Below are 12,568 nucleotides of genomic sequence, written 5' to 3' on the forward strand. Positions count from 1 at the left end.
AATTGCAGGTCACAGCAAAGATAGGAATCAAAAAGCTTTAAGCTGAATTTCCAAAATACATCTGTTGGAGCTATCTTTGCTAGGCCAAAGCTGTCTTTTGCTAGGCCAAGCCTAGCAAAAAACCTTCAGGGTTTTTTGTTATCGGGGGATTTTTACAATGGACAGACTAGGTAAGGTTTATGCTGCTACCTTCAGGCACTGGCTGTCCTACCTTTCCCAACATCCCCTCCATCAGCAGAGCAAAACCCAGTGTTCTGATGCCTGTTTGTAATGCCCATTTATGACTGAGACGAATCATGCCCCAGACTCTACCAGTCACAGAGGCTACCCAGAGGGTGCAACCAACCATGTATATAACTGCGTTCAATAGGTGGGTCCCCACAACTCCATAAGCTCTTGTCAGGGGAATCCAAACTCCACTCTTACATGCCAACTGTCCACTCCCCTAAAGATGAATTACTGTGAACTACATTTTGAAGACTTCTTAGGACTGTTGCCTCACTTGCATCAAAATCTAGGCTGCAACAGCATCTTTCAGCCATCGAATTAACAAAGAGCATTAGCGCAGTGCAGTGCTAGAGGTCCAGGGCTGCAGCACAACTGAAATAGCTGCAAGGCTTAAAAACAATACATACGGTTTCAGTGAATAGCTTCCTTACGCCTGCTATTTCCTGCCTGACAGCACCCTCTTCTGGGTGCTGCTCGCTGAATCATACAATCACAGAATGATTTGGGTTGGAAAGGACCTTAGAGCTCATCGAGTTCCAACTCCCTTCTATGGGCACGGACACCTTCCACTAGAGCAGGTTACTCCAAGCCCCATCCAGTCTGGCCTTGAACACTGCCAGGAATTGGGCAGCCACAGCTTCTCTGGGCAACCTGTGCCAGTGCCTCAGCACCCTGACTCTGCTCAGGTCAGTGTCTAAGCACTATCAACCAAAGGGCAGAGCTCTCCCAGGGTGAATTTAAGCAAAATGGCATTAGGCAGTCTCAGCTATTTTTTCCCCTTTAAAGGAGTTTGAAGATTGCTCCTTGAATGATAAGTGCTAATCAAAGTCACAGCACCCAATTATTCAGTAGCTACTAGCTGATGGTAAAAAATTACTGAGAACCCCTGGTCAGAGGGAGGAGGCACAATTAGCAAAGAGGGGAATGTGACCTCTGCCCATTTCTTGTGTCTTCTGAGAATGATGCAATTGGGAATTACCTGCTGGATGAGCACAAACTGGTATGGGACTTCAGCCAGGACCTGCTGGAGTTGGTGGCAGAGCAGCAAATATCCACAGGTATAATCAACTTTTTGACAGTGCCATTGCTGCCTAACACTGGAGGAAATTACAGCTCAAAAATATGGAATTCTTTACCTGGGAGAGGAGTGGGAATCCTTGTTCTCATGCTTCTGTTGAGTTGCTGTAACAACATGTCTCACAGAGCAACAGACACCTGTAAAGCCTGGCAAATTGCTGTTTTGCGTTACTGGAGCAGCAGGTGAGATCTGCCCTGTGCTGGGGAGGACTGCCCTCAGATTTTGAATTATGTTCTCAGACATGTACCAGCCTTTATTTGTTTGCTTGAAATACAAGTGAGCAAACACCTTTCTGCACAGCACATACATGTTAGTCCCGATGACAGGCCTGTTCACCTGGCTCCATCTCAGTGATGTGGGGTGTGAGCTAAGAAGGGGATGAGCAGCTGCCCAGGGATGCTGCCCAGGGATACTGCCCAGGGCTAGGGCAGCCACAACTAGCATCCATTTGGCCAGGCATCAGATTCCACCTCTAACTTGCCCTCTGCAATGGCAGGAGCACCTTGCTTGTGGCTGGCATTGGTCAGGTCTCCACTTAAAAGGATTTAACATAGTGCAGCTGGTTCCAGGGCTTGTTTATATTTTAAATAACAAGGCTTTTAACTACACACCTCATGCAGGGCTTACCTGCATCCTATTCTAACACTCCTCTCTGAAGCCAAGGCACAATTTGCTGGCTAATTAGTTCCCTGGTGACGGTTTCCCACTCACTGCTGCAAACTTCATCCATTCTTACATGACAGATATAGTACTGCTACACTTGTTGGCAGTGTGTGGGTGCTTAATTGCCTTTTTCAAGCATGAGTAGCAGCAAGGGCTGGGGAGATGAATGGAGTTGACTGGCTTTCCAGCCACTGCTCAAAAAGCAGCAGTAGGAGGCAAGAGTGGCTGGGAGGGCCTGGGTCCGATACTTTCTCAGAGGCAGGAAAGGCCTCCAATGCAGCTCAAAATCCAACCAATTTCAGGGTCCACTTGGATCCTCCAAAACAAGGACACCCCAAAGTACTGATTGTTTTGAAAAGCCCTTCCCACCTTTCCATACCCCTCCCTCTGCCTGTTGGTTTGTACAGCGCCTGGCACATAGGCCCCTTGGCTTGTCTAGTCCTTACAGTTAACAACCAGGTTTAATTTATTACTTTAGCTCTGTGTATCTTGGAGTATTTGCCAAAGATGATAACCCTCACTCACCACAGCACAGGGTAAACTGAGGCTAGAAAAGCCTCCTAGCAGGGATCCACAGGTGTACATCTCCATCACTAAGGGTACTTTAAGCAGCCCAGACAGTAGAAAGACCTGGTGCTTTTGCCTTGCTTCAGGGGACACACCTCTTTGAAGCATAAGACAGACTCATAAAAGTGCAATTTAACTCAAGACCAGGCTGGATGGGGCTTTGAGCAATCTAGTTGAGTAGACAGGTGTCCCTGCCCATAGCAGAGGGGTTGGAACTGGATGAGCTTTAAGTCCCTTCCAACCCAAAAAATTTTGTGATTCTCTGATTCTGACTACAGCTCTCGAGTCACCATTTGATTTCACTGCCCAGAATTGCCTGCACTCATGTTTTAAAGAGAGCTCTTGCAAACATACAAAAGACTTGGTCAGTGCAATGATTTCATGCTCAGCTGCTCCTGCAACCACATGGTGGTGGCAGAAACGGGACTAGTGCCATCTTGCACTAGAGTCTGAGGTGATGTGAATTCAGACAGAGGGGTGTATAGACCCTGACTTCTTGAGGGGCTGTCACAAACCTGAAATACCAAAAGCTCTAAGCAGGAGGGGGGGAAAAAATGGGGGGAAAAAATGGGGGGAAGAGAGGAAAGCTCAGACATTGCTGAAGAAAGCACAAGGCTGCACGAACACAGAGAAGCAGGCATATTAATGGTGTTTTTATTCTTAACACCTTGGACTGCAATTCTTTCAGTTTTTAAAGTTAAATTCGGGCAGCACTTGAGGATAAAACCAAATAGTCCCTGTGTGCACAAACAATGCAGCTTTGAATAATACATGATAAGTTTATTTCATATTAACATAAACAGTAAAAAGTGGACATTTGACAGGATTTTACTTCAGGTCCTTTTCTTTATTCCTCTATTGTGTCCTTTTTGCCAGTCTCTTGTCCCTCAAATTGTGGATACTTTGCCTCAACATCAGCCCAAGTCAGATAACCATTGGCCAGGTCACGAATGATGGCAGGAAGCTCAGAAATCTGCAGGCAAAGTCACAAAGACGTATGAAACACAAATAAGTCATTGGAATAAGGCTGCTCTGTTGGATGCTTGGAGAACATGGGTAATTTTTACATCAGTAACAGAACATGTGCAAGCCATCTTCCTCCAAGATCATTTTTGGGGAGAAAAACCATTAATTAGGAGAAGATCTTAAATCACTCTGTGTCATCTCAGCAAAAACTGAGATGTCCCCTGAGGGAAAAGCAGCTGTCATTGTGGTGGACCACAACAAGGTTCATACCTGGTAGTGTTATGTTACAATTCTGGAACGGAAAGAAAACCTCACACACATCCAAAAGATGCTGTAAGCTAGGATTTAGATGGCCCTATTTACTAGACCAGCACAAAAACCAGCTGCCTTTTCTTTGCTCCTCACAGCACACTGTCATGGTGTGAAGCACAAGCTAGGGGAAACCAGAAAACATGCAGAAATTTTAGGATAACAAAGTTTTGTCTCTGCTGCTCAGCAGTGAGACGTCATCCAGGTGACAGACACATTTACCTGCCCTGAGGAATGGGCACTGCCTGTCACACTGAATCGAATCCACAGCTGGCTCAGCAGCCCCAGCAATATGGCACTGGTGCTTTTGTACAGAGTGAAGCTACATCTCATCTTTGCAGACAGGCACTAACCACCATAGAAAGGTTTGCTATTCCAGTCTCTATTATGGCCCTAACAGAGCATGCTTAGGGCAGACATGGCTTTTGGGCAGTGGTTCACAAGCTTCTCTGGTGCTGCACAAGCAACACTGGCAGGAAGCAAAAGCTTTAAGGAGCTATGTCTGAGCCATGCTCTACCAGCCAGCCAGCCTGAAGTAGTCAAAAATCTCCTGCCTTTTGGTGTCTGTGGATTCAGAGTTCTGCCTTTGAAAGACAGACACAACCCATGCATTTACTGAGCACTCTTCACTTGGAAGGAGGCACTCTGAAAAGCAGGGCAATCAAAACAAGGCATTGCACAAGGCATGGCTTTCAAGTAAGATCAACACCTCTGTACCCAAGAAAAACAAAAGCCTCTTCTCACTTCAGCAGCACAGCCAGCATCTCTCTTCCCTGGGGATTTCTCAGAATAGCTAAATTGCCTGCGAGAGCTGGAGACAACTCCCACATACACCAGAGCCACTGCTGGATCAGAAATAGCAGTAAATGCTCTCCCCTAGCCCGTATGAATCAGGCTCAGCTTCGTCAGCAGCCAAACTCATTTGCCTGCCCTTTACCTCAGCTCGGATCTGGCGCATTGAGTCGCGGTCCCTCAGGGTGGCAGTGTGAGGTGTCCGGTTAACAGTGTCAAAGTCGATCGTGATCCCAAAGGCCACACCAATCTCATCAGTCCTGGCATAGCGCCGGCCAATGGATCCAGAGGAATCATCCACCTTGTGAGAGATGCCATTCCTAGTGAGAGCTTCAGCTGCAAGAAGCAGAAAAAGGGGGACCACCAGGGCTCATTACATACTCAGCAGGCAACACAATCCTAGCAGAGGCCTCCCATATATATTCGCATGGCACACCCTGAACTGAGGCACCTGCATCCTGGTTTCAAGCAGCACCAGACTCTCAGTTTTATTTTGACAAAAGATCCAGTGCTCCAGTCCCTGACAAGACTATAAGCTGAAGCCCACCACACAGGTACCCCATTACTCTCATTGGATCACACAACCCTCACCCAAAGAGCAAAGCCATTGACTTCTTAATAACTTCAACCTGTTATTACAGTCCCATGACTCCGCTTTAACTCAAAAACTTGCCAGCCACACCGGTGTGCAGGGGCATGGGGAGACAAGGCTCCAAGCAGAACTGATGCCAACAGCAAAAGACACTGTCTGACATATAGCCTATGTTCCTGCCCTTCAGATATGCACTTTTAGATGGTACCAATGGGCATTTTGAATGCTTGGAGGCTCAGCAGCTCTGGGACTGACTCAGTAAATTAGTTGGCCAACAAGAACAAAAACAAACTTTAATCAAAAAACCCCAAACAATTGTCCTTACCTCCCCCCAAAAAAAGAGAAAAAGAAGCAAAAAACTACCCCCCTCTCCACTTCTGACAGCTTCTCCTAAGCATCAGGAAAGATTTATGACACAGAAGGAAAAAAAAAAAGTGTCTTTTACACTGCAAACCAACATGGGGAAAGGCAGGGAGCTAGGGGTTTTGAGACTAGACTGAAGAGACTGATGGATACCCCAGGCTGACTGATAACAAACTCAGATGCTTTGTTCAGTGAGAGCCAGGGGATCCCAATGCCATTTTCTCCCTATAGCACTGAGAAGAAATCTTTCTTTGCAGTGTACATTCCTATCAGCCCCACAGTGCTTAATACACTTACATAAGTCCTTGACAAAAGGCATGAATTCCTGATTCTGGCTTAGAGGAAGAACGGAGCACTTGAATGGTGCTACAACAGCTGGGAAGCTGAAGAACTAAGGGAAAAAGGAAAAGCAGAAATTAGTACAAGTTTAATGGTTAAACCAGATTCTTAAGACCTAAGAATATGCTCTGAGGCTGGAGGAAGAGTGACTGTTCCAGGGGAGTCACTGGCCTTATGTACATTAGGGCAGTAGCACATCAACACCACTGAAGAAAGATTGATTTTTTCCATCTGTGCTCCACTCCCCCTTCCCTCCCTAGAGCTAAATGTTATCTTCCACCTAAAGAGGCTTACCAGCACGCTGCCTGAAGAAAGTGAGCCTCACTTAAATTACAGGAAAATGAAGTGTAGAAGGGACTTCCCAGGCGATTAAGTCTTAGGCACAGTTTAAGTCATACTCTCTGTTAAGATTCCCAGAGGAACCCCAAACACATGGAACATATGTAGCTCAAAGGTTTTCAGAACCCTTCACAGATGCCCTCAGATAAATGTGAGAAAAGGGAGGTGGAAAGAACTGGAAATCTTTCCTGGCAATCAGCAAGGCCTGTAAGGGTACAGAAGCAATGAACTGAGATGCACCACAATAGAGTTGCCCAGGCTATGCAGAAAGTAAATGGCTGCTAGAAGGAAGTCTGGTATTTTAGATTTCATGAGCATTTTGTGATTGAAAGTCAACTGTGTCCTAACTCTGGGCTCATGAATCCTGTTCCCTCCACTCATAACTATCACATCCTGCAGTAACCAGAGATGCTAAGGAACATCATTATTTTTCTTTTCAATAAACAGTCTAGCAGCCAGAAACAACAGGAACCAACATGAAGTTTACAGCCAGCTTCCCATGGGCCAGCAGCAATGGTGCAGAACATGACAGTGTGGGCACTGGCTGGAACAGGCTGTACTCTGTATGTAACACAAACTTCCTTCTGGCCCCTGCCACAACAAAGTTCAGGCCAAGATTTTAGGGGTGTCCAGAATCAGAGAAGGTTAAATTTCTTTGGGGGACTGAGGAAACAGTCAGTCTATTGTTTGCCTTGCTGCAGAGCTGTGGTTCCAGGAAAAGCAATGGAGAAAAAAGAAATACAACACAGAAGAGATGCTTTTCTCTGAGCCATGGGACACTGCCAAGTGTGAATCCAGAAGGAGGAATTTCTCACCCTCCTGCCAGTAATACAGTGAGAGCCTCATGCACACGCAGCCCCAGAATGTTCTCAGCACGCATGTACAAATGACACGTACGCTGGAAAAACCATCAATTCAACAGCCCACCTGGGTCTTCCCCTCTCTACTGTGTATTGTGCAGTCCTATTTCAGCCCTGCCCCTGGATGTTAGGGAACGGCAAATGCTTGCAGCCAGTTAAACTGAGGCCCAGACACAGTAAAGCTCACCGTTCTCTGCTCGTCTTCTTCCCGGATGTGGAAGGTGTGTTCAAACACTGTGTACATGATCCTCCCAATACCAAATGAGGGTTCAATTACATTTGGGATGATTTCTTCCACTGGAACACAAAAGAATCCACGTCATCATTTAAAAGGAATTTATACACACACTCATACACAAAAAAAAAGATGTGTTTACTGAAGCTGCCTTTGTGCTCACAAGTTCTGATTATATAAAGTAATATTCCATTCACATGGAATTAAAAGGTTAAACATTTCTCTTCTAAATGCAAATACCTGAAGTAGAGGTTTGGACATAGTCCATGTACAGAATGTATTTAGGCTATAGAACACAAGTCAAGGCCCCTTCTCTGGCACTGAGAGCAAAGAGCACTGCACAACTTCCATCCATGCTGATAAACCCTCTTCCACTTCACAACAGTGAAGCCTCATCTAAACTGTTCACTGGAACAGTTGCCTGCTCCACACCATGCCACAAACTAGGTCCAGGGATTGTCTGGGAGGGTGCTCTTTGGCATAGACAAAGACTGTTCCAGGGAATATGACAGCAATTAAACAGCCTGCATGATGGCAGGGTAATGCTAAATCCCAGGCCCCTTTGGTTTAATGTATAGACATAGCCTCAGTATCCAGCAGTCTGAGTAGAGAATTGTGGAGCTTTAGATAAAACTCTAATTCCAAAGACTCCCTCTGTATTCTTGAGTCATTTATCTACCTGCTTCAGTGGTGCTACCTGCCCTATTCTCCATCCATCTGCAACATATCACAAGAGTGAGAAAGAATAAGGAACAACTAATCAGTGTTTGAAAATGTTCTCAGAAGGTGTAATGTGCTGTGCTAGTATATACCCATCATTCTCTCCAGTACCTGGCATGTATCTGTCAAAGAGGCTTTTTCCTCTTTCCTCTGTGCATGAAAGGAGCTCAATGGACAGCTGCCCTGCTCAGACAGGGCAGCTTTTTAGAAAAAAGATGGATAGATAATGGGAAAGAAACAACAGTTACAGGCATTAGCTGCTTTTGAAAATCAAAGGCAGGCAGCATCCAGCTCTCCAGCACAAGTGGGTCATGCCTCCCACTCTGTGTGCCTAGAAAGCCAATCCTTTTCATTAGAGACTGTATTGATAGGACAAGGGGTAACGGGTTGAAACTTAAACAGCAGCGGTTTAGATTGGATATAAGGAAGAAATTCTTTACTGTGAGGGTGGTGAGGTACTGGAATGGGTTGCCCAGGGAGGTTGTGAATGCTCCATCCCTGGCAGTGTTCAAGGCCAGGTTGGATGAAGCCTTGGGTGATATGGTTTAGTGTGCAGTGTCCCTGCCCATGGCAGGGGGGTTGGAACTAGATGATCTTGAGGTCCTTTCCAACCCTAACTATTCTATGATTCTATGATAAGTACCTAACCTGGGGTGGGGCTTTACCTACCAAAAGAATCACAAAACTGTTTGGGTTGGAAGGGACCTTAAAGCTCATCCAGCTCCAAGCCCTGTCCAACCTGGCCTTGAACACTGCCAGGGATGGGGCAGTCACAGCTTCTCTGGGCAACCTGTGCCAGGGCCTCACCACCCTCACAGTAAAGAACTTCTTCCTAACATCTAATCTAAATCCCTCCTCTTTCAATTTAAAGCCATTCCTCTTTGCCCCATTCCCTACATACCTTTGCCAACTTTTTTCTTGGCCCCTTTGGGTACTGGAAGCTGTCCTAAAGTCTCCCTGGACCCTTCTCTTCTCCAGGCTGAACAACTCCAACTCTCTCAGCCTGTCTCCATAGCAAACGTGCTCCAGCCCTCAAACCACCTTTGGACTTGCTACAACAGGTCCACATCCTTCTTATATTGGGGGCCCCAGAGCTCAACACGGTACAGGATGGTCTTGTTCTATTTGTGCATTGAGCAACCAGTTTTCAAGAGAGGGAAACCATAAGCTTTGCCTTCTGCTTGCAGACAGAAGCCAAACCGCCAAATGTACCAACTTTAAGGAAAACCAGCAATGAGGTTCTAATTACTGGTGCCCAGCAATACTACAATCACTGCAAGTTACAACTCTGATTTATTCTTTGAAGTGACAAAGCAAAGCCTTGCACAGCAGCAGCACATGCTGACGGAAAGACACCTGGATATCTTAAAGGCTCAGAAGCTGCAAGAACAAATATATTCTGCACATGCTACAAGTTGCTTTACTCCATCCTAGGAGCATTTATCATGTCTCAAGCTAGGGCAGGATGATTCACTAGTTACAGTATGAACTCGGGAAAAAAACTACCTCAGTCTCCAGCTCTGTCAAAGACTTCCCAAACGACCTTGGGTGAGGCGCTTACAGAGCTGGCTGGAAAGACAAGACTTATTTGAGGAACTAAATCCATGCAATATGGTAAGTTACCTTTCTAGCCCCATTTCCCATATGAGGACAAAAGCTCTATGGAGATGCAGTCACTAACCAAAGCTGATGTGATTACTACCAAAGGAACTGACTGGACTTCTCAGCTTAAAGAGCCTGGTCTTTAAGCTGATGAGCTGGCAGTTGCCAGAAGATTTGGCTTCAGGTGGCAGAGTGACAACAGGAGCTCTGAGCAGAGAGAGCTGCCCACGGCCTGACCAACAGACTGCCACAACTCAGCTGCTGCACTGTAATGGAGGTAGATGGAAGCTCCCAAAGCTGGTGGACCTTCCCCAGCTCCTCCATCAGGACAGCAGCTGGGTCTTAGCACCACATAGAGCCTTACAAATCCTAGAATATGCAACTGAAGCAGCATCAATAATATGTAACCCAAAGCCTATTGAATGAGTTACTGAGCAGACCAGGCAAGAAGCAGGCAGACAGGCCTGCAGCAATAGTCACTGAAATCCCACTGCTGTGTGAAAGCTTTACAACTCTCTTAAATTGTCAGATTCCAAGGAAATAACATATGGCATTTTTCCTGTGCCCTGGTACAATGCTAACAAGACAATGCAACTAATAAGTTCACTTTCAAAGTGTATCCCGAGCTGCCTCTTATTTTTAATGATCAAGCAACAAAGACACAAATTTACCATGTAACGTTTTCTGAAATCTCTTCACAGTAACCATGTCCTTTGTTAATTTAAAAGTTTTCCCTTCAGTTTCAACAGTGAATTCTCTGCAAAGGAAAAACAAGTCACTTAAAAGCTGCAGCAATAAATAAACAAGTCACATTTCCTTAACTGCTTTGGTTGGTTGACTTTTAAGAGTGGGACAACAGAAGCCAGGGCAAGCCTCAAAGACCAAAAAAACACGTGGCATACCTATTAAAAGAAATCTTTGTTAACAAATGTACTACATTTACATTAAAGGCAGCCATTTTCATAATCACAGTGAATTTAATTGCGGTTAACAGCCTGAAGCAAACTCAGTTGGGAAATGGAATAATCTTAGGATGAAGCAGACACACCAAAAGAAAAAAGGGAGACACACAAAATGGGTACTTGCTTGCATACTGTACATCTAGTTTAGTGATTTCTCATGAAAACTGATCTATATCAGAAGGTACCCTGCATTTTCACAGACACCAGACTAAGGGGAGGATACAGCAGTTATTTTATTGCTTATTTCTAAAGCTTTTGATAGTACGGTCTTCATACTACTTCTTGCCTCTTGCTAGCTTGCAACTAGTACGCACTTCTTACCAAGGAGAATTTAGGCTGTATTAACCTATCCACTTACAGGAAGCAAATGTCTGTTATTATTCATGCTAATGGAAAATTACCACCCATGGATTTATACAAACATGGTCATACAAAAGGGAAGTCTAGCATGCTGACACAGTCAGCATGTGTAATCAGGAATGGTAACCTTGCTGAAGCACTCAGATTGGTGTTATATAAAAAACACATTTAAAAAGAAAGTGTGTGCAAATCACCTGCATTCTGACCCACTATCAAATGAGATGAAGGCTTTGCTCTGAATGCAGCTACAGCTGGATGCTGAATTTAAACAACAGGTACGATTTGCAGTCCACTATCAATTCAACCTGAGATACTGCTTGTAACTCATCTATTGAATCATTGCAATGGGATTCTGAATGCATTAAGTTCACTTTCTTCTGGCTTTGATGTGTGTATACATCACCATATTCTACAGTAGTTTCTCTCCCTGTTTTGAGTGTTGCTATTTCTTCTACACTTTCAAATTTATAGAAATGTAAAAGAAATAAATTCTAGCTCAGAGAAGAAAAAAAAGTAAATATTAACCACTCTGGAATGTATTCACTGTACCATTTCAAGCAGGAAATGAAGTTTGTTTTTTATTACTGCACCATTAGCCTTCTCATAACATACACAGCTGTTGGCCTACTTCAGCCAAATGTAACAGCTGTAGAGACATCTTACATTATTCCTACATGTGTTAGGAATACACGCAGACAGGTGAAAGAAAAACCTAAAAATTGCTGCCCCAAGAAGCCAAACACCTGTAACAAGTCTTAAAGCATATCACTAAACATGAGAACACTCACGTAAGTTTTGGTTCTCACTAAACTATTTTGTTCCATCACTCATAGAATTTATTGATTTTTAAATTAAGTTCAAAACCATCTGCCAGTCCTGGTCAACTCTCAAACCAGAGCAGGGAAGGAAGTAACCACTTCTCATTTCCCTGGGGAATCTCTCTTATGTGATGATCCTACTAAATCCAGAAGCTCATTCACTTACAAATAAGTATTTGAATACCATGGTTACCCATCTACAAGTGTACATCAAGAGACATGTTGATGGATAGCAAGCAATGATTTGGTGGAAGGGACAGCACTATAACATTTCAGGTAATCCACCCAGCCTACTCTCAGGAGGAAGATGGTTTCAGGTGACTCAAATCAATCCAGCAGCTTTTTTGTGATCCTCAACAGAGGTGTCAGAGAAGAGTAACAAACACACAGCTAGCTCACCCTTTCTCGTTGAGCAATTGCTCCATCTCAGTGATGTAACACTCATCACAGACAGAAAGGTATTCCATCACCACCTTTGCATCCTTCTTGTAAGCTTTGCCAATGGCTCCTTTATTTGCCTCAAACTGAACAATGTTGACTGTTCTGTACAAGGTAGTTAAGGAGTTTGAGATGACAGAAAGCAGGGCCTGTTTCTGGTGCTAGTTAAAGTTAATTGCTACACAACACAAAGAAATCTCCTCCATTACTGGATTAAGGAATTTTACTACAAGAGAGGAAAGGAATAATAAAAAATCCTGAAGGGCAGAAGGTCACAAATTTTGAAAGAATACAACTTGGTTTTACAAGTACAGCTAGCAGCAGAACCATGGAATGA

The 12,568-nt window shown here is 44.5% G+C and overlaps 1 protein-coding gene across 1 annotated transcript in view; it reads right to left on the reverse strand.

Annotated features, from left to right (window-relative positions):
• Positions 1-3,168: 3,168 nt before the first annotated feature.
• GARS1 (glycyl-tRNA synthetase 1) overlaps positions 3,169-12,568 on the reverse strand; it is a 28,196-nt gene continuing 18,796 nt past the window's right edge. The window contains exons 12-17 of the mRNA XM_005150017.3: positions 12,193-12,338; positions 10,325-10,410; positions 7,284-7,393; positions 5,856-5,949; positions 4,749-4,939; positions 3,169-3,509 (exon numbers count right to left, since the gene is read on the reverse strand). Coding sequence (XP_005150074.1) covers positions 3,384-3,509; positions 4,749-4,939; positions 5,856-5,949; positions 7,284-7,393; positions 10,325-10,410; positions 12,193-12,338 — 753 coding nt within the window. The 3' untranslated portion in view covers positions 3,169-3,383. The remainder of the gene's footprint in view (positions 3,510-4,748; positions 4,940-5,855; positions 5,950-7,283; positions 7,394-10,324; positions 10,411-12,192; positions 12,339-12,568) is intronic.

Source organism: Melopsittacus undulatus, chromosome 1, assembly GCF_012275295.1.
Source record: "Melopsittacus undulatus isolate bMelUnd1 chromosome 1, bMelUnd1.mat.Z, whole genome shotgun sequence".
NCBI classification, from domain to species: Eukaryota; Metazoa; Chordata; class Aves; order Psittaciformes; family Psittaculidae; genus Melopsittacus; species Melopsittacus undulatus.